The sequence below is a fragment of the Haliotis asinina genome, chromosome 5, assembly GCF_037392515.1.
Source record: "Haliotis asinina isolate JCU_RB_2024 chromosome 5, JCU_Hal_asi_v2, whole genome shotgun sequence".
NCBI classification, from domain to species: domain Eukaryota; kingdom Metazoa; phylum Mollusca; class Gastropoda; order Lepetellida; family Haliotidae; genus Haliotis; species Haliotis asinina.
In genome coordinates this window covers 39541134-39562387 of record NC_090284.1, presented here as the reverse complement: position 1 = coordinate 39562387, position 21254 = coordinate 39541134, and the positions used below count along the sequence as shown (strand labels likewise).

Here is a 21254-nt window from a genome sequence, read left to right as displayed (position 1 = left end):
TGTATAAGCATAAGCTGAGGTGAACCAAGTGAGCGTGATTGGTGATGTATTTCATAGTGTTTTGTTAGTTTAGAGAATCTTGGATTTATATAATTGTTTTAACTTTTGTCTTAATAATATATCATTAGATTATTTTTCGTTATTTTGCATATGTTGACTTAATTAACTAAGATAACCATATGCGTGGATGTTTCTTCACATGTCGGCGAGAGTAATTCTTATTTCGCTTTATAATAGATTCGCTTTTACACAGACTACGTCCTTCATTTCCGCTTCCGTATTCGGCTGCTTGGTATCAAGGATGTGACATGTCACGAGTTTAAGTGAAAATATCATGTATATGTGTTGTAGATAGTGAATGATTGTGGTCGGTTTCAATATGGGCAACTGCCTCAGGAAATGTTGTGGCCTGTTTGACAAACGGTAAGAACAAAAAACTCTTAAAAATCTTATGTGATTGGCGTGTAATGTTTGAATGGAAGGCACGCCTCTTTTTCAGTGATCAAAACACGATAGACCGCATGTTTGTTTATTGACTTTCTTACCATGCAACGAACTTGTTTCTGAGTTATTGTGTTTGATATGAATAACACTGACATGTTAAACGACGTTTTTCGAATGAAACAGTGTGTACGTATGACGGTCACTTGGACCGACCGAGATGAGATCTGGAGTGTATTGATCTGGCCACGGCAGATGGAATCCTGCATGGTATGGCGTATTTAAGCCTGAGTCACAGGCATTCTAGCGTTGTAAAACACAGTGTTACATTTGAACTGAAAACGTTCAAGAAATGCCTTAGTTGTGAGATGTTGCCTGGTCAAATCAGTTAAGTATATTGTCTATGTATGACAAATGTTCCCAAACCATATTTGTAAATACGATTTTTTTTCAAACTGAAATTTTAGCTTTTGTGTCATGATTTTTGTTTGTATATTCTGATATGGACATTGGTAGCTTGCATCATTTTGTTCATGTGTAACAGGTACTGTACGCTTGCTGGTAGGTATTGCTGTAAAACAAAGGCCTCTCTACTGCAGTAGTCTAGAGGTCCGGTGTGTTCACCTGGGGGATCATAATCCAATTTCTAATTGCAAATGATAGTCATCTGATATAATGCAAATGCTCAGAAAGATGTAGATTGTACTGTAGGTGATGTTATGGCTGAGGTTTTTATATCTCAGATCAACCATTGACACCCTGAACTTTTAGTGTATACTACATGCAAATGATGACAGAAGAAAGGTCATCTATTTGTAACAAGTAACAATTATTTGTGTCCATTCTGAGTTTGCATGTGTATGTGGTGAATCAAAACCTTTCGGATCATGTTGACTATAAACAGATGTTTCCTGATATCATTCCCATTTACAAATGTGTCCTTTTTATGAACTACATAGACTAACAACTAGTTTTCTGAAATGAACATATCTTCCTGAAAAAAGTTCATAATGAAAATAAAATAATATTATGAAATGTAGCCCTCAGACTTTCTTCATAAGGAAATCTAGACTTCCCACATTTTCTAGACTTGTGTGTGTTTTCTTGGATATATGTGCTTCAGGTTCTGTACGACAGACTGTAAACTAAGTACTTTCGGAAATAGGAAAAAAACTGATTTTTCACATTTATCTCAGCAGTTTATGTAGTTGATATGTGAAAGTGTGAAATACCTATTTAACAAAGTTTGGCCAAACTACAGTTCCAGTGGTAAGGTGATAGGAAACATGGAAAAAGGACTTTACTGAGGAGAAGAAAAGAGAGAAAGAAAAACAGATTTAGAGTTATATCCACCCCATCAATTTGCATTACAATACATCTGTAATTTCCATGCGTCATGTGTCATGTAATGTTATTCAAGATAAAAAAGTAACTACAATGAAGTACTGAATGAGTTGCAGTTAGCAGCGGGGTATATTGCAATGTAACTTGTGTGTAAGACTCCAAGGGTACATTGAAAATAAGAGATGATTGTTCAGCCAATCAGAAAACGACATTTGTGTGAGGGAAGATAATTTGCATTGGAAAAATGTCATGCAGGTCACATCATGTTTCAAATTTGAAACTGCAATCATACCATGGATTACCAAAGATTCAGTCTCATTCAACTATCTTTCACTCCAAAATGATGTGTCTTTCTGGTTGATTCAAGTGAACATAGAGTAACTTTGACTGCACAATCTAAATTAAGGGTGGATTTTTCCTTGAACCTTGATCCAATCAGATGTCAGCCAATAAAAAGTTCAGATTCAATTTTCAATGACTTTAACTTGGAAATTTTTATTTGAATAACAGGGTGTTTGATTTTAAGGGATGGGGTGGGGTATGTGTGTTGTTTTTTTTTGTGTGTGTGTGAGGGGAGGTGTGGGGTACAGAGGGGCTGAAAAATTTACCGGTAGATCTGCTGGTCTGAATGCTGTGCCCTCTTTTTCTCATCCTGGGATTTTGTGAGTCTCAACACTGAATACATAATCAAACAATTCATCTGTGTTAGTTTCCGAGGAAGGTACAATATCTTTACACAGACATTTATCAGGATGATGATGATGATGATGATGATGATGATGATGATGATGATGATGATGATGGATTTCTTGAAACACACAAGCAAACAACCTGAGTTTAACAATTTGAAACAACTGAATTATTAATTCAACTGCAGTTGAAAAGCCCATCCAACTGAAGAAGTCTGTCTACCAAATTCAAACTGTTTACCATATCTGAGTTTGATGTTGATTTCAGTTCATTCTGCATTTGAGTGAAAACTGTAACTTAAGTCAAAACTCAGACTAAAGTTTGTTTTGAGAAATCGGGCCTTTTTATTGGTAGAGTGTTGCTAAGCGTAGTGTTAAATCATATTTGTGATTAAAGTGAAATCTTTACATAAAACATTATTGTTATTCATCATTTGTTTCAGCCGCAAGTATCTAAAGACTAGGTACAATGTGGAGAGGGATTTTTCCATTGAGGTAAGAATGCCTGAATATGCTATTGTATGAGTCAGAATATGTGTCCTTATTTAAAATTGACAAATGTTACCCAACGACAATTTCATGACAGAAAAAAGTGTTGTTAATAGATACTACAGCATGCAATCAATGGTAAATTAAACATTACATTGTTGTGTCATTTTGCGATATGTTACAGTTTTGTCATTATATGAAACTCTCCCAAAATGTGTACTGGACCATAATTTTAAAGACCTACCAGCTTGCCTGAAAACCAACCAGGCCTATCCACATTGTCTAAAAGTATTCTTAAGTTAAATACAATGTACAATAGAAGAAAATGTACATTTAATGAGCTTAACAAAACACACTGAGATGGATTTCTGCTGTTTCACCTCAGATATGCTTGGATGAGACCAAAACTAATTATAATTTTCAATACTGTGTTGAGCGATAGTAGGGGTAACTGTGGGGTACTTTTAAGTCTTTTAATGCCTGGCTCAACCTTATCCCATTTCATCATTCTGACGAGCAGGTATTTCAAACTCTTGTATTGTACAGTATTCATTTTATTCATTCTATTAACCATGCCAATCTTGAAATAAAATATTATGCACTGGCTACGAAATGTTCTATGACTCAGTTTAGGGCTTTTTAATTAGACTTTTCTATATCATCAACCTTTTACTCCATTAAAAGTATTATTTTGATCTAGTTACCTTGCAGTGTTCCAAATGCACCTGAAACATTTTCTGCAGTGAAAACTGTTGTTTTATGCTTCAATCAAACCTTAATTCTTCTTGTTTATTTGTACTTAGAAAATATTGCAGTTCCTATTTTGTAAGTGTGTCAATCGTTCCCGAGGACAGATTGTATGACACCAGTGTTCATTGTCACCAGTAATTCTGATTTGAAACAAATCTTATATAAAGACCAAATAAAGCAAAAGCTTGTCTAAACAAGTTTTGATATTTTGTCTGTCCAGAGAACAAGTCAAATATCAGATAATTTAAAAAAAAATAGACTCATGCCATATGATATAACGTCTTTCTACAAAACTAATGCTCTTATTTGAAAACAAAATCATTTACCAATAATTGCAACGTTTTCTGAAAGCTGGCACTTGGAAATTGTTTTCACATCTTTTTACATCATCTCATTATTATGTTACTGTGAAACCCATTATTATATATCTGTAGACATATATTTTGAGGAGCATGAGATCTGAGGCTTATTTGTAATTAAAATATATGAAGTGTGTTTTTCGTTTAACGGCATCAATGCATAGACCTGCAGACATAGTTATTTATATCAAGAATGGGATAGTCTGTCTTACAGTCCCTGAACCACAAGAGTTTTCATTTCGGCAATGCTAAAGCCCCAAATGAAGCAAGTCTAGGTTTCCTCATGTTCAAGAATCTCCCTTCTTGCTTTAAAGTTGAAAGTGATTGTCTCTTTCTATCAGTACTAATCTCCAAGCCATCTCCTTTTCAGTTATAATGAGTCTATTTGTTCTTATCAAATATATATGTGTGTGTGTGTATGTGTGTGTGTGTGTGTGTGTGTGTGTGTGTGTGTGTGTCTATATCTATCTATCTATCTGTCTGTCTGTCTGTCTGTCTGTCTGTCTGTCTGTCTGTCTGTCTGTCTGTCTATCTATCTGTGTATATATATATGTGTACACACACACACACACACACACACACACACACACACATATATATATATACACACACTAGACAGTAATACTTAGGGATGTATGTAATTTTGAAATTATGAATAAAGATCTATTTATTCATTCATGCACTGATAAAATGTCAATCATAAAAATACTAATATCTCAAACGTATTTTGTCCAGTATATATTCATTGCGTGAGCGTTAGTCTCAGAAAGGGTTGCATCTTTGTTTGTGATTTTCATATTTTGTAGTTTCCAAGGAGCATGGAAATGTTCTGAAAAGTTTGGTTTAGAGCAGGGGATGAAAATCTAATTATGAATTTTACAGGCTAAGATGGGTGGAATATTTCTAAAAGCAGTGTAGGCTCACTAACTCACTTAAGCTGCTAAGCCTGGTTAGTTATGTCAAATGGTGCTGTTAGGTGGTGTACACACTCCTTTGAATATGTGAAAAAACATTATACAGAGCTAATGCTCTTTGATGGGATCAATATTGAGTTTTAGGAAAACATGAGGCAGTGAATATATCTGCGCATATGTGTAGAAATGTCAAATTCAGGGCATGTTCTTTCCTGTATAAGTGACTGTAAAATATCTATCATGCTTGGCTATCTCCTGGTCTTCAGGCGGTGTATTTTATTGTGGAGTTAAACTTGGATGTATACATTCATGACTTTACCATGTATGGGAATAGGATGATTATGAGACTGTTTCTATTTCCAGCAACCACCGTTACCAGAGGTATATCTAGATATATTGGTTTATCATGCAAGAGAATTATTAATGTCAGTCATCATAGATATATCATCAATATGGCAGGTTCTTGGTTTCCAAGACCACTTTTTTCACAATTGTTACAAGCTTGAGCAATATTGAATAATCTGCAACCTGCCAAAGTATATCTGGAATTATCCTGACAGGCATAAAACAATGTCACTCATTCTCACATTCATATACAGTGGAATCTCTCAAAACTGGCAGTTCTCCAATCTGGCATGCTCTCAGTATCAGCACTAGAATTTGGTCGTGGCAGAAGCCACTTGATTTATGATCATTTACACACCCTCTCATTGGGCGTTAGTCTATTCAGTATTTCGGGACAACAAAGACTGCCTTATTGATTGTTTGTACAGTCATCAAGGCTCTATAAACCGGCATTGGGTATCTCGGCTCTGCTGTTAATTGGCTGATTGGTTGAACCTGTATTAACAACTTAGTGGATTACCAACAGCATTGATGTTGCAAATTGGTCAATGACATTTGTAACTTGTATTGATACAAAGTACCAAATTGCCAGGCAAACAGTTTCGCACATTTCGAAAAATCAGAAAAATTCACTTGTCCTTTTGGAGCATATGGAAGATCATTTTCAGGGAAAGGTTCTGTAGAATAGCACGCCCTCTATACCAGCACTTAATGCGAATGACAGTTTAGACAGCTTCCATTGTATTGTGAAAAAGTGAAATACAGTATTACACTTCAGTAAATGTGTTTTTCATAATTACAAACAGTTAGTGATAACCATATACTAAGGATTGTGATAACACCTGGTGATGTAATTGTTTTAAGAAAACATTGTAATATCTGGTAAGATCTGAACCTATGGTATATGCCCAGTGTGAACACCATGCACTCTCCCCATATTTACAACATTAATGGCTTTGTTCCCATGTCTGATTTACACCGTGTACACCTCCTGCCTGTTTTTCTTCCAGTTCGAGAACTTGATGGATGATGTAAGTACATGCAACTCCTCCTAGGACTAAAGAAAATACTTGTGTTTCTGTATCCATGGTAACATGACCCCTCCTGCATATCACTGGAGATTCTGAACTTTTAGTACAGGGTAAACATGGTAAACAGTTGTCAAGACAACTTTGTGGTTTTTACTTACACATGGTTTTTTTCTGTGTGTGTATGGTCAGGCATGTTACCTAAAACACAAGTATTTTTTGTGTGTGGCCTTTCACCATAAGCACTTTCCTCACTGAATTGTGTGTAATTCTACTTGTCAGGTCATTCTTCTTACACTGTACAATGTTATGAAAAAGGCTGTTAAAGTTTTCGAGGCTTGATGTCTGGGGTGTACATCCGTGTGGGGATTGTGAGTGCCCCAAGTACCCATTGCTAGCCTCAGTGTGAAATGACTGAGTTGGCCCCAGTGCCCCATCTTTGTTTAAGCATGGCACTTGGAAGCTGGAAGGTGTATTGGTCTTAATACTGATGCTTGTCTTACTGTAGGATGACCTTACAGAATCGGAAGGTCAGGCTCATCATCGTATCCCACTTTTGTAGCTTGATAGTCATGCTGTTGATCAGTGGATTGTCTGGTCCAGACTTGATTATTTACAGACCGCCGCTATGTACCTGGAATATTGCCGAGTGCGGTGTTAAACAACAACCAACCATCCATTATACGGAGACTGTTTGTCCCCAATATTTCATGCTTGTCTCCCCATGGGACTTGCAAGACATTGTTGATTTCAGCACTGATTTCAGCACTGATTTCAGCACTGTGATTTTAAAATAAAGAAGAGGATGTGCTCTGAGTACTTTGCTCACAAGTAGAAAATTTAGAATGATGCTGATTGGCTGATTGGAAAGCTCACATGACACAACCTCCATGGGATGAGACCTTCACAAAAGATATTTTCCAAACTGTCTTTTTAAAGTTATCTTTTAATTATTAACAAAAAGTTATTGCAACAAGTTAAAGTTGATTTCCTCTGTATATATCTGCAAGATATATTTCAATATTTCCAACAGAGAAGGTGAAGATGCCAGGTGTTCATGCTGAAAAGGAATTAGACTAACATGTTAAATTGTAAAGGTGTTAATAGTTGTATTTAAAAAGATGTACTGTTGGTGGATGTGTAGGATGTTATCCATTGATTGTTGCTTGTTGTGTGTTGCAGGAGCCTCAGGAGGACATGAACCGGTGAGTTTTGTATGAAGATGTACAGTGTTGTAGTCCATGTACTATATACAACAGTAGTAAATAACACAGTTAAGACCTTGCTTTGCTGTTTTTACTGGACCTATCAGCATGATCATCAGTTGATTTTCTTAGATGTTGACTCATAGTCTTCCAAAATGCCCCATATATATTTCATGTTTCAAAGAGATCTGGGAGAATGTCCCATGAGGAATGTATATTATTATTATCATAAAATGTCTGTAATGCGTTTACATTGGAATACTTGCCTGTATGGGATTCTTGGTAGCCTTTGCTCCACACTTATTCTTTGTAGTATAAACATGCAGAATTGATTGATTTGAAATTACCTGAGTGTCCAGTGCTTGTTGTATTATCCAACTGAACATGAGAATGAGGATGCTATAGTGTGTCCCCACTGTGTGTTCAAGCAATCAACCATTAGTTTATCCTGTACTCGCAAACTGAAGCAGGAAATGATGTCTAGGATTAGAGTCTCAGGATTAAGGTTCAGTGTGGTGATCATGCCATGTTTTTTTTTCACAATGATTTAGACATCCAGACCTGCATCATGTCCCAGGTAATAACAGAAATCATGAAAACATCTTTAAACAAATGTTTTACCCAACTCACATGCTGTCAGGGATCAGGTTCCAAGCAGTGTGGCAGTGTCACTTTTTGAAGGAAGTCATAGCATTGTTCTCCAAGTTTCACATTGGGCTTAATCAGTTTGTAGGTCTGTATGATTAACCAAGTGTTTAGTATGAAACAATATTAATGAACAACCATATCACTATTGTTTAATTTTGTCTGTACTGTAGTTGGAGGTTCTGTTTCTCCAATTAGTATTTGACCTTTACAGTTTAAACTATATTTCTTAATTGTATTTAAAATTAAAAAAAAAAGTATCTATGAAGTGCTGCAACCAAATTGTGACCTTCATAATCTCCTAAAAAGAACTGCTTTGAGTTGTGATCTTTATGATGACCTCAGATGAACGGTTGTGAGTTGTGACCTTGATCGTGGACAACCTTGACCATGATAATGACCTCAGATGAACAACCTTGAATTGTGACCTTGGTTATTCTGATTGATCTGGTGTGTCATCGTTCCTTGGCTTCACGTTCTTGTCACACACTGAGTAAGAGTGAATGGTGTATCATGGTTGGTAATTTGGTGTGATTGGTTCCTTAGCAGTCATAACACTTGTCATTAATGTCAGTGGTCGCTCAGGAAGTGATTATTTACAGACCATTTACAGTGAGCAGGTTGCCATTTTATACAGCAATCTTAGTACAACAGTGACCATAACTCCCTTACCTTAATATAGACTTAAGGTAGACTTAGCACAAAGGTTATTTTGTACAGTGGCACCCTGGAATAGTGCCGTGTAAACCAACAGACACACATTCATGCATTTATTACAGTTGTAGACTGGGTAGTCATGGTGGGAGGTAGTAGGCATATATTACATTCATGAAATAAGTACGACAACTGTGTCTATGGTCATCTTCAAAGAATTTGTAAGGGATAAGAAAATGGTTTATTGAGATATTTGTGCTCCTGGCTCTCCTTGCAGTGCTAATGCAGCACAAATTGAAGTGTTTCAAGGAAGACAGATGCAGATAATGCTATATTGTTGTTGTAGACGATGGCCGGAGTTGATATTCAAGTCTCAAACTATTTATATCTAATTGTCTACACTTAACTGATCACATTTGCCCCAAGCAAGAGCCCTTATAGAATCTGTCTTTTTATCCAATAAGTCAGTGGTTAATTCCTGCTAGCTATATTGAAGCTTGTATCTAAAATGTGGTCGAGGTCATTGGGACTATAAAAGGCTAGAGTACTGTTCTTCATTTTTCATGATGCTACTGGATAGTTTGAACACAACCATGAAGCCATAAGACAACCACCAACAAGCTTCAAAACAAATTACGTGCTATTCGGTTTGATGAAAGTCTAGCTTCTAATCTCATGCTTGCTATGTTGTACATTACAATATGAAAAAGCAATTGCTTCCCATAAGAAGTTAAATCCATACATGTCTGAGTTCCCAGCTGCAATTTCAATGCATTTTTTCAGAAAGGAGGTGTGATTTAGTGGTTTGCCTTTTCACATTCAGTATTCATGTTGTTGATACTTTGTTATGGAAGGGGTCAGTCATACATTTGTTTCATCTATCACCAAAAACATTCCCAAATATATGTTGATGTAATAAATGCTTCAAACATTAGGTGAGTCATCATTTCTGTATGCCTTAAATAATATATCTGTATTATGTTTCTGATTTGTTAACATTGGAATTGGAATGTCTGGAGAGAAGCTGCCGTGTCAGAGTCAAGTTTTCTGAAATAGTGACCCCAGAAAATGATTTCAGTCTAGCCTGCCAACAGGACTGTGACTTAGTGATTACTGATTTGCTGATAGCCATGTGTAGCCAACAAAGTGGATCACGCCTCACACTAACTACATGTGGCTGTTCAGCTTAGATTCCTGTATTAAGACTCTCCAATGATATTGCAGCACAATATTCACTCAGTCATACACTTAGGAGTCTTTGATGAAGGTTGTTCATATCTGTCAAAAACAATACTAACTGAGACTGTTATGATCTTTTCAATGTCGCTACTTTGGTATGTCCATATTATTGTCGTTAGAGCAAGGACAGTGCAGAATGTAAAAATCTTGATTGCAGAGTTGTGTCCCTTGGTTTCCTTGACACCAACTTGTGGAAATCCTGTTATGTTCCTTGGTTTGCTAGTGTTATATATGTGCTCACAAGTTTCTCTAAAATTAGCAACAGTCCACAATATGGTCTGGCACATCTCAGCAGTTGTAACACATGACATGCTGTTTTTACAAAATGGCCATCATTCTGGAGCAGATGTGGGAAGAAATACTCACAGACTTCACAACCTGTCTCCACGCAGCATAACTTCCAATCTGTCAGTCGTCAAAGGATTAAAATACTTATAGAAATGTTACCATGATGTGATCAACAAAGAGTTTTAACATACTTTAGTCTGTAGCATATCCTTTGATCACAAATTTGAAAATACTAGCCAATATTAACATTTTACTGTAAGTGTTATCCAAAAAAATCACTGACTCATTGAGGAAAAAGGGACCTGACTGGTTTCAATTCTTCCATGGAATATACTGGAAAAAGTGTTCAGCCTATAGTCATTTGAATATGTATGTTTTTTTGCTAAACAATATGTCTTTCTAAACCTCTCATTGCGCCCTCCCTGAATGCAGAGGACAGCTAGAGTTAACTAGTGGCCCTTTCACAGTTTCCAACTATGTCAAATGGGTAGGTGCCCAAACAACTGAACAGTTGTTCAGTCCGTCTGTCCATCCATTCCTCTTTGCTCCTTTGTCTGCTGTCTGTAGTCACAGCCTCCTCGCTTATCCATTGTATTATATCTAAATTTTAGTTAAATAACTAGACACATTTGCATCTAAGCTTCATTTGGGAAGGCCTCACCATCCCCCACATTTCCCATCGCTGATTACTGTCCTGCAGTGTGATCTGTTTTGGCAGCCATCTCTTTTGGCAGCCATTTTGATTCAAATGAACATTGTATTTGGAAAATGGATTAAAACAAGGCTGTCGTTGTGATAAGCCGTGGGTGTTTAGACTAACTGATCGCAGATAAAGTACACTGGATATTAGAGGATGTCACAGTTGTAGTTTGTGTTGTAACCACACCATGCATCAAGGCAGCAGACATTAGCATCAATTTAGGGGCCATCTTAACAAGGCTTAAGAGGCACCAGTTACAGCTGATACAAGTCGGACACGCTTCTCAAACTAGGTAGCCATGCCTGTATATGTTGGCTGAAACACCTGTTACTCATTATCTGTCGTGGAATATTTTTAATTTAATGCATTTGTTGTAGGAATGTTTAAGGCTGAAATTGAACGTAAAGGTAATGAAAAACATTTTTCAGCAATTTAGCTATCCAGTGGATAATGGAATGGGTGTTATTGATACTTACTGCCATTTAAGAAATATATACTTTCATTATTGCACTTTTGGGAATTCAATCCATTAGTAACCGAAATATGTTGCAGTTGATGTGAGTGTGATAAATATGGTTAATAACAATGGTGGAATCAAGGCCACACATGGTGAACTAATCCAGTACAAAGATAGCTGTGCTTAAATGTGATGTATGTACCGTATTTGAAAGAATGTTGGACTTTTTTATTACAACTATTTTAGAGTAAGCCAGTTGGCCTGAACATGATGTATGCAGTTAATAGAAATTATGTTTTTCCTATTTATACATCTCTTTAAGGTTAGCGCCAAAAATAGAATTGGTTCGGGTAATCCAATAACAGGGACGTAGCTACCATTATTAAGAAAAACGGGTTGGGCGAGCCTTCAATAGCAGCTAAACATAAAGCTTTGCAACCTATCTGGCTTACACAAGAAGTTGGCTTGCTGCAGTAAAGTTGTTTTGGCCGTAAACTGGCTGATGTATGCAAAGCAAGTAAGTGTATGTACTGAAACTTTAGATGTGAAAAGTTCATCCCCAATCACTGTTGAATGCATAATAGTGATTTTCATGACAAATTTGTGACATGATCTTAAATGAAATTTATATTTGTTATTTGAAATGTGCAATGGGAATAAAAGTTGTTGGGTATTTAAAGTATTTAGGTATATTGACTAGGAGCTAGTTTTTCTACCACAGTCAGGAATGGCATGCTGTTGCTGTTGTATTGTTGATAGATTTCAAGTTTTGTTTGTTTATTATTTGTATGATTTGTTTTGTTCAGCCCATTGACTGAACGTGAACGATTGCTGTTGTCCCACCACCAGTATGATGCAATTGTGCATGAACAAAAACAAGTTGATGCTGAAATTGATGCTAAGGTAATTGTCTTTTATGTTGAATATTTTCGCATGCGCTTAGTTATTGAACTGATGCTGCCCACACTTACTGATCTGTATTATAATTGTGCTTGTGTTATTGTTTAGCCTGTTTGTTGTGGTGTAATGATATGCTGTTTGTGATGAATGTAGCTGTTTGTCTCATTGTCTGTGCAATTCTGGGATAGTTCCCAGTTGTCCCCTTGATTTATGTAAGAGCTGATGAAATTTTGGATCACGTGGTCACAGTGTCTGACCAGTTGTGTGTGTGTCTCACAATGTAAATTGTTGGTCTTTCTGTCAATCACTAATTTGTTTGATTTGATGATTTACAGGCCGCTGTGATGTAGATGTGATATTGCTGACTGCGGTAAAACATCATTCACTTATTCACGCACACTACCCATGAAGATCTGGGCTAGAACTGGTCTTCACAAGCCCATGCTTGTTGTAAGAGACGACCTATGAGATCATGTGGTCAGGCTCGCTGAGTTAGTTGACACATGTCATGGCATACCAACTGTGTAGAGTGATGCTCATGTTGATCAGTATACTCTCTGGTCCAGAATGGATTATTCACAGACCACTGCCCTACACCTGGAACATTGCTGAGTGAGGTTTTAAACAACACACAAACCAACACCATTCGCACACACTCTTGATTTCAGTCCTTCGCAGATGCCAATATTTGTTCAGTTTCTTACTTAGGAATGATCCAGTGTTGATACAGATAATTGTTTGAAAAAAGGTTTAACCTTGGTATTGATAAAGCTTCTTCTAATCTCATTAAAATGAGATATTTTACCTGAGATATCTTTCTAAATAAATATCTGATCTGCTCACTATGTGATGGTAACACAGGCCATAGTTGATAACAATCTCCCACAGAACCCGCAGTATGCGATACCGTTTTGTGGACTGGTCATTTATTATAGTGGAGGGAAAGCAGTCAAGGATGGGGGCATGATAAAATGACACATTACAAAATGGGGTTGCTAAAATGTGTAACACTTACATTTTATAGAACAGGCTGGGATCTTGAAGTGTGACACAGTTCTATTTCTTCAAATTATAACTTGGTGGTTGGGCAGCCTAGTGGTTAAAGCGTCAGCATATCATGCCAAAGACCATTTGATTCCCCACATGGGTACAAGGTGTAAAGCTTAGTGTCCCCTGCTGCAATATTACTGGTGTATTGCTAAAAGCGGCGTAAAACGCACTCACTCAAATAATATAATGACTGATGTAAACATTATTGATAATAATACGTGCATTTATATTGCGCTAAACTTCACTCACGAGGTGAATGCTCATAGCGCTAACAGTCAAAGCAGGCTTATTATTACCCCGGATAACCTGAACTGCCTGTAAGGAGCTAGAAGGTTATAGTCACATGACTTATCCTACCGGGTACCCATTTTCTGCTGGATGAACAGAGGCAATTTTGAACAAACTCACGTAGGTGAGACCACATTTGTCATGTGCTTCATTGTGAGTTAAGCTGATGGTCACCCATCCGAGCACTGTCGTTGCTTAACTTCACGTGATTGTGACCTGAGCTTCATGGAGAGGACCACATGCCACCACGTGTGTCTCTGCGTATTTGAAATCGGTCTTCTATTGTAGAGAGGGATATGTGGAAATGTACATAAAATGTGGAAGGTGAAGCAAATGTTATACTATCCGAAAAGAAAACCACCCTCCTCGGCTCCTCCATCTTCCTCCTCCTCTCCCCCCCACCTATAATTGATGACCAGTGTGTGTGTAGTCTCAGGTGATAAAACAGAATTACGACATGAAGTTAAACAGGAAGAACAGTAAGGGATGAGCAATGTGTTGTCAGAGTGAGGATATACGTCATGACTGTACATCATTATTCATTTGATCTCAGGACAATGATTGATCTTGCATGCAAAAAACCAACCATTAAGTATTAGAATTTGATTAGAATTTGAAATGACCTATGAGTAAAATAATGGCTTTATATGTATGTGATAGAGATGGGGAACAAAATGTGTAGTTTATGTCAAACGAAGTTTTCTTGTGAGCTGCAATATAAAAACAAAGACAGTTATCAGTTATGTTATGGACACAGATAAATATCAATTCTTTGAAACAGTGTTATATTTCACACAGTGACTGAACCCCCCCATAATTTTGTTGTTCATCATGTTGATAAATTAAATCAATATGATGTGGAAATTGTAAAACTGATTATGCATCAATACAATCCTTTTTTGATAAACTAGATAAATAAGTGAGGAAAATTAATGAAATATAGTAGTTATTTGTATGAATAATTATGGATTAAATTGTATGAAATGGACATAGTCTGGCTTTAGCAGACCCCATATAAATAGTCTGTGATAAATGATTTGATGTACATGTTACGTTTTCCAAATATTCAAGTCTTTTGACAGAATTCACAAATATTTTTTTCCTAAATGTAGATTAAGCGATTTCACAGCGAAACCATTTGGTGGTAGTCAGTATTTTATTTTTATTGTTTTGGAATTCCATGACTTTCTCCAACATGAACAGGTGCTCAATAATTATTATTTGTGATAAATACATATTAATGATCAGTGGACTCATGCCCTGCAAAACATGACACATTTTCTTGTAAAGCTTAGTTTTGTATACTTTGCCTCCAGTAAATCAGGTGTTTGGTAATGAAAAAATGTCCCGTTTCCTGCAAATCAAGTCGTTGATTCCTGTTCAGTGATATCAGTGATATTTTACCTTTGAGTAATCACTATTTGTCTGGTCCATAGTTGATTATTTACAGACTTCGAAGAGCTGGATATGAAATGGCTGTTGGAGTCAATGTTTGAAATAGCCATTGGCCCATTAGCCCAAGGCTAGTAAAAATCCTTTTGGGCAAGCTTAACTCCGCAGTCACAGGCCTGACTGGCTAGTGAATTTCGTGATAGTATTTTACCATTTTGTAATATTTGGCTTAGTTTCTATATTCAAATTTTGGGCAAATGAATTAGTTTATGGGCTAGTAACTTTCATGGGGCTTGCCACACTGGCTAGCAAAAATTGGAAACTATTTTTAACACTGGTTGGAGTTAAACAGAAAACAAACTGTAACATTAAGTATAAGGTCTTTGCTGTGGCCAGAGACTCAATAAGAATAGATGCAGTAAGGATGTTCCTTGCATCTGAGACCTGACAAACAAACAAACCTGTATTACTTTGTACATTACTTTGGTTTTGATTGATGTCTAGCTCGGGATGGAAAATGTAAAAGGAAAAGAAGTATAGTTTAAATCTTAGTATTGTAAATATCTGATTTAATAGATATATGTAAGCTCTGTGTTCAACTATCCTAACTGTGATGTGGAAGTAAACTAGGCCAGCAGCACAATTTGACATAAACAGAATGCTGATTTTTCTCATTAGCATTCTTCATCCATGTTAAAAAGTATGCAGAACACAGTATGTGTGTTACAGAAGAAATATGCCTTGAAAAGTCAAACTACATATGATAGGTCAAACCTTGTATTATTTCTAAGTCATCAACGTCATTTCTAACACTAGTGCTTCTCACAAAGACTTGATTTCAGATTGATGATCACCCAAAAAAAACTGAATTCAAATGTCAAAAGTCTCATGTGATAATGCATGCATGTCTTTTATGAAATTTGATTTTGGAAGATTGTCGATTGTGACAAGAATGAAAGTGATATTAAAAGTTATGGTAATAAACCCCTAAAAATCACATCCATGGTTCTCATCTCCTTGTAAATTGTGAAAAAGACTATTAAAATGTAAAACAGTAACCATGGTTACGTCAGCCTCATCAGCAGCCACAGATGCCATCATGTTTGATGTTCCAATGAATAAGTTTTCCGTTTATTAGTAATTCACTGAATGACGAGAATCCTGTTTGATTGATAAAGTCATTATTTCCTGAGCGTCGTCTTCAAAAGCCATGAAATTAATTGAATTTAAATTTTGGTTGGTGTAAAGAAAGGTTACAAAATTGCTCTAGCTTAGCATTCATGATGAGTTCAATGAATATTTTTCCAGAATGTAGCCAAATATCAGATGTCTTTTGCAATTGTGAGGTATTTGTCAAAATGATAACATATAAAGACTGAAGCAAGTAAATAAATCAGCTCTTTACTCTCTTCTGCTTTTCCTAAATGTGTTATGTTCAGTCAAAAGTCATGTCTCATAATGACTTTAAGTTGCCTCTAATACACCAGCACATTTGGTTTTAGCCTTTTGAATTTGTATGTTGCAATGAAAGACACAGTAAGTAAAACTTAAGTTTAACATATGCTATTTTGGGAATTACACTCTTTCAGAAAAGTGCACATTCTTGTACTTTTGGTGGGCTGAATCTCAAACTCAGCCCCACAGATTGAGGCACCTAATCATCAGCCTAACCTGCTTTTCATGGAAGCCATGGTGGCTGGATGGGTTAGGGGGCTGGTTTTGTGTGCTGGCGATTGGGTGCCTGATTCTTAGGGTGTGGGTTCAAATACTGGATGGGTCTCAACCCATCAAAAGTAATTCTTAGTAAGAATCTGTACTTTACGAAGAAAGTGTAACGTCAAACATAATGTGAGTTACATCTGACCACTCTCAATACAGCATTGTGTAATAAAAAATTAAGTCAATTGGAGATGTCAGATTTCTTGAAAAGTTAATAAAACATGACTTATTTGCATTCATTAGAACATTTAACAGAATTGTTGTACAAAGAAGAATTGAACTTGTAAATTTCATACTTTGAAAAAAAAATCAGAGAAGACAAAGGTGATGAAGTTCTTGTTTGTTTTACAGACTATTGGGCACAAATATCTCTAACAAACATAATTGTTCATGTTCATGAAATTTTGCTATGCTTTGCCCTTGGCATTAAAGGCACATGACCTTGATATTTGTATTCACAGTGTGCTCTCACTTGTCTGTCTGTGTGTCCTTCCTGCTCTAGCTTGCACAACAGGAAGAAGAAATAGAAAGGGAGGAGGAGGCATATTATGAAGCCAAACGTGAAGCGGCTCGTATTACCAAACTTCAGCGGGCCAAGGAGGCTGCTGCCAAAAAGAATGCCACAACTAATGGTCCTCGGTCGTGGCTGGGTGATGAAGAAGATTGGGAAGTGTGAGTCTTTCATGGAGTTTTGTATTTCCAGAATGATCAGATGTTAGTATTATTGATTAGATTTTCAAGGATTGTAAATTCATTGGTTGACAACAATGGAATTACCTGGATGATAAAAGTGTGTACACCTTCACATATATTTTGTGAAAAACATAACCCCCATTATATTTTCTTCATGATGAAATCTCTCGTCACGTGGTTGTGCACCTGGCACCTGCCATTAATATGGTGTAGTTACATCACTTCTTATTTGGACTGTCAGATTATCCAATAATAACTTAAGAAATATATTTGTCAGAGAACAGTACAGAAATACTGATCTGAACTGTGTGACCGTATGGACTTACAAGATGGATTATGCTCTTGTTCCTCCTTACCAAAGCTGCAGCAGATTCAGTAGGGTCAGAACATTAATTCATTCGGAACATATTAAATCCCTAGCTTCTCAAAACCCAAGTATGTTGCCAGAGTAAGTTTTCAAACAGCAGTGTAACACCTTCTCTCATGCAAACAGTAAAGGGAGATCTACTTTATGTTTTGTTTCCAGGGCTGGTGGAGAGGATGATTTTGAGATCTTCCTGGCGAGTGTGAAGGCCCGGTCTCTTGCTGCTCGTGCACAGCTTCGGCAGGGTATGTAACTCTCCATGCATATTTCTTGCATTTCTTGGCTAGTATTCCAGTTCTGTTCTTTTTTTAAATGACAGCATATCATCGGTCAAGCCAGTTCTTTTTAATCAGTTTTTTAAAACCAGATCTTTTACTTTCTGATATGATACCTCTCTGTCTATTTCAGGCAGATTACAGGACTGGTCAGATGTAAAACTTGCAGTGACAAACACTTAACTGCCTACAAAATATCTTCACATATACCTGTCTAAATTTTAACCTGACAAGTGAATTTGAGAAACTTGGCAGTCCGTTTTGAAAATAACACATCCTGGGATACAAAATTTATTCTCCCATTTGTCTTTGAATACGTCTGATTTTGTGAAAATACAAATGTGTTTATGACTTTCATAATGTCTGAAGCAATTTGAGTAAGTATCCATTTAAATATGACAGTTTGAGTAATGTCTTCTCTCTTCAGAATGCCCAGAAAATGCTGGAAATGACATATTTCCATGGTAAATCTAATATTGTCTTTGGGGGAGACCCCCCAGATTACCACTGTCGAGAAGGGGCCAAGACACCTCTTGCGCTCTCCCCCTACTCGTACCTTTGGTGCGTGTGCCAGGCTTTCAACCAGACATGACTCTGCTTTCATTAGATTCAGGGTTTGCAAATTATATTATGCAAATGCAAGCATTTGCAAGCACCTAAAAACATATCTATATTTCTGATGTGTGCAGAAATAATTGAAAGTAGTTATTTAGTTGTTGTGGTTTGTCAATTTTGAATGAATCAAATTTTCAAATGCAATTACACCAAATGAAGAAAGTTTATGAACCATGTATGAATTGTTTGAGTGAACCTGTCCTGGACATAATATGTGCATTTATATTGCGCTATCTCCATTCACATAGTGAACGCTCATAGCGCTAACAGTTGAACCAAGGCATATTATTACCCCAGATAACCCAAGCTGCCTGTTAGGCACTAGAAGGTTATAGTCACATGACTTATACCAGCAGGTACCCATTTTCTGCTGGGTGAAAAGAGGCAATTTTTGAACAAACTCACTTGCCTAAGGTGAGACTATGTATCATGCATGCTTTGTTGTGGGGCAGGACTGAAGTCTTAGAAACTCTTAGGAGTCAAGCTGCTGGACACCTATCCGAGCACTGATGTTGTGCATCATGAGTTGAAGCCATGCTTGTCTATAGGATCATCCACTCTTTATGAAAACCTTGTTGGGAATGTTGGTAGTATATTAATGAATCAGACATTGTATCAATATGTGGGATGAATGTGGGCCATCTGTGTACAGTTTTCAGACCAGGATAGCAGCTTGTGCCAGGTGTTTTATTATATTGATTAAAAAACCAAACAGTTAAGTGACTGACACTGAAAGGATGTTTTCAATGAATGTGATATAATGTTGGTGTTTCACTACAGGTTCTGGTGATGGTCAGAGTTCATCCAGCAGTACTGCCCATCGAGACAAAACTGAAGGGTCATCTCTTGACCTTGAGTGGGAACATGAAGCTGGTAGGTAGCAAATTATGATTGACTGAATGTCAAACAAATTAGAGCTATCAATCCTAACCTGTTAACTAAATCCTTGAATTGATTATTTTGTGTATGAATGATAAAGCACCTTTTCCTGTTTCAGGTGTTGTTCCTCAATTACGACAGCGGTCATCCACAGAAGAAAACCTGGTGGGTCTTACAAAGGACAGTCCCATGAACTCAAATGACCTTGAGTGGGACAATGACTTTGTGAGTGCAGAAGAATTAGAAAAAGAACAATTGATATCACATTCCAATGGGCGGTGATAATCATTCTGCAATAGCATTAAAACCATGCATTTAGAGAAATACCATCAACAAGGAGGCCAGTCAAGACAAACCATCCAATAGGTTATTGACCTTGACCAGCATTCAAGATATGGCTTTGACCTATTTATCTCAGCAGAGGAGGATGTGATTTTCAACTTTACTTTTACTTGTAAATATTCAGCAAAACAAGGAACTGCTATGAACAGAAGAAACATTCCAGTATGGATATACGATAACAAGTGGACCATGTAAAATAATCAATGTTGTGATGTGGCAACGAGAACAACATTCTCATATGCCTTCCATGTGCCTGGCCTTGTGAACATGTGTGTACGAGCTGATGGATGACATATGACTTTCCGCTGGTTGGATATTTGCATATCATGAAATGATACCTGTGTGTACATGTGGTACCTTCTGGGATGAAAGGAAATACCGAGTACTGTTGGGTGCAATGCTGTACAAATGTGTCTGTTTGATGTTGGTAGTGCTTGATGCCTGCGGACCGACCGTGTATTTACTTGGGATCACCTGCTGAGTCTGAGGATGAATGCTTTGATTATTATTATCAATATATTACCATTATCAATATTATTATACTATGGAAGACATACAGATATAGAGCACTGCTTCCATGAAAGGTGACAAGATAATGTTCTTGGTGTAGTCTTAATAGGGATATATTTCAAGATATGTTTACAGTACTGAACAGCAAAAGCAACACAAGTTTTGTTAAAAATGAAATCTCATAAATGTAAGCGTTCATGTTTATGTCTTTATTTTGAAAACTGGTTGAATAAAACCCAAAACAGTTGTGTTTCTTATGCTGTTCAGTATATTTTGGGGTGAGCTTGAAATTTTCATCTTGGTCAAAGCTTCAAGATACTGTTCTTTTTCCTTTGAAAAATGAAGCCTAACAATGTTCCTAGTTCCATCCAGTAATTGTCAGGACATCCAGTGGCCATGTCTTGAAATAAAGCCTCGTATGTGTTATATGGACATGTATAGTCCATTTGACTCAAAAGTGGAAAGATGAATTGCAATGTAACTCAAAACGAATATGCAGAACATACTCAATGAAATGCTGATCATAATCAAAACATCATACAATGAAGTTTTTGCAGAATTTTTGTCCTACTAATGAAAACTTGTTTAACAAACTATCATTAAAGTATCTGCACAGTTCACTTGTTTATTACGAGGGAGGAGTGCAGAGAAAGGCACAGCTGGGTGTTCGAGAAGCATGT

General features: G+C 36.8%; 1 protein-coding gene across 1 annotated transcript; it reads left to right on the top strand.

The window, feature by feature from the left end:
- Positions 1–271: 271 nt before the first annotated feature.
- Positions 272–20210, top strand: LOC137284404 (AP-1 complex-associated regulatory protein-like). The gene is made up of 9 exons (XM_067816196.1): positions 272–423; positions 2918–2969; positions 6342–6362; positions 7542–7564; positions 12354–12450; positions 17399–17568; positions 18116–18198; positions 19624–19716; positions 19841–20210. The coding sequence occupies exons 1-9, from the start codon at positions 359–361 to the stop codon at positions 20002–20004; spliced, it is 768 nt and encodes a 255-aa protein (XP_067672297.1). The 5' UTR covers positions 272–358; the 3' UTR covers positions 20005–20210.
- Positions 20211–21254: the final 1044 nt, after the last annotated feature.

What these genes read in the sequence shown, in the direction of transcription:
- LOC137284404 (XM_067816196.1), top strand. Translation starts at nt 359, where the DNA reads ATGATTGTGGTCGGTTTCAATATGGGCAACTGCCTCAGGAAATGTTGT. An exon ending in TCGAGAACTTGATGGATGAT is followed by an intron (nt 6,363 to 7,541) that starts GTAAGTACATGC and finishes TGTGTGTTGCAG; the next exon opens with GAGCCTCAGGAGGACATGAA. An exon ending in TCGTGCACAGCTTCGGCAGG is followed by an intron (nt 18,199 to 19,623) that starts GTATGTAACTCT and finishes GTTTCACTACAG; the next exon opens with GTTCTGGTGATGGTCAGAGT.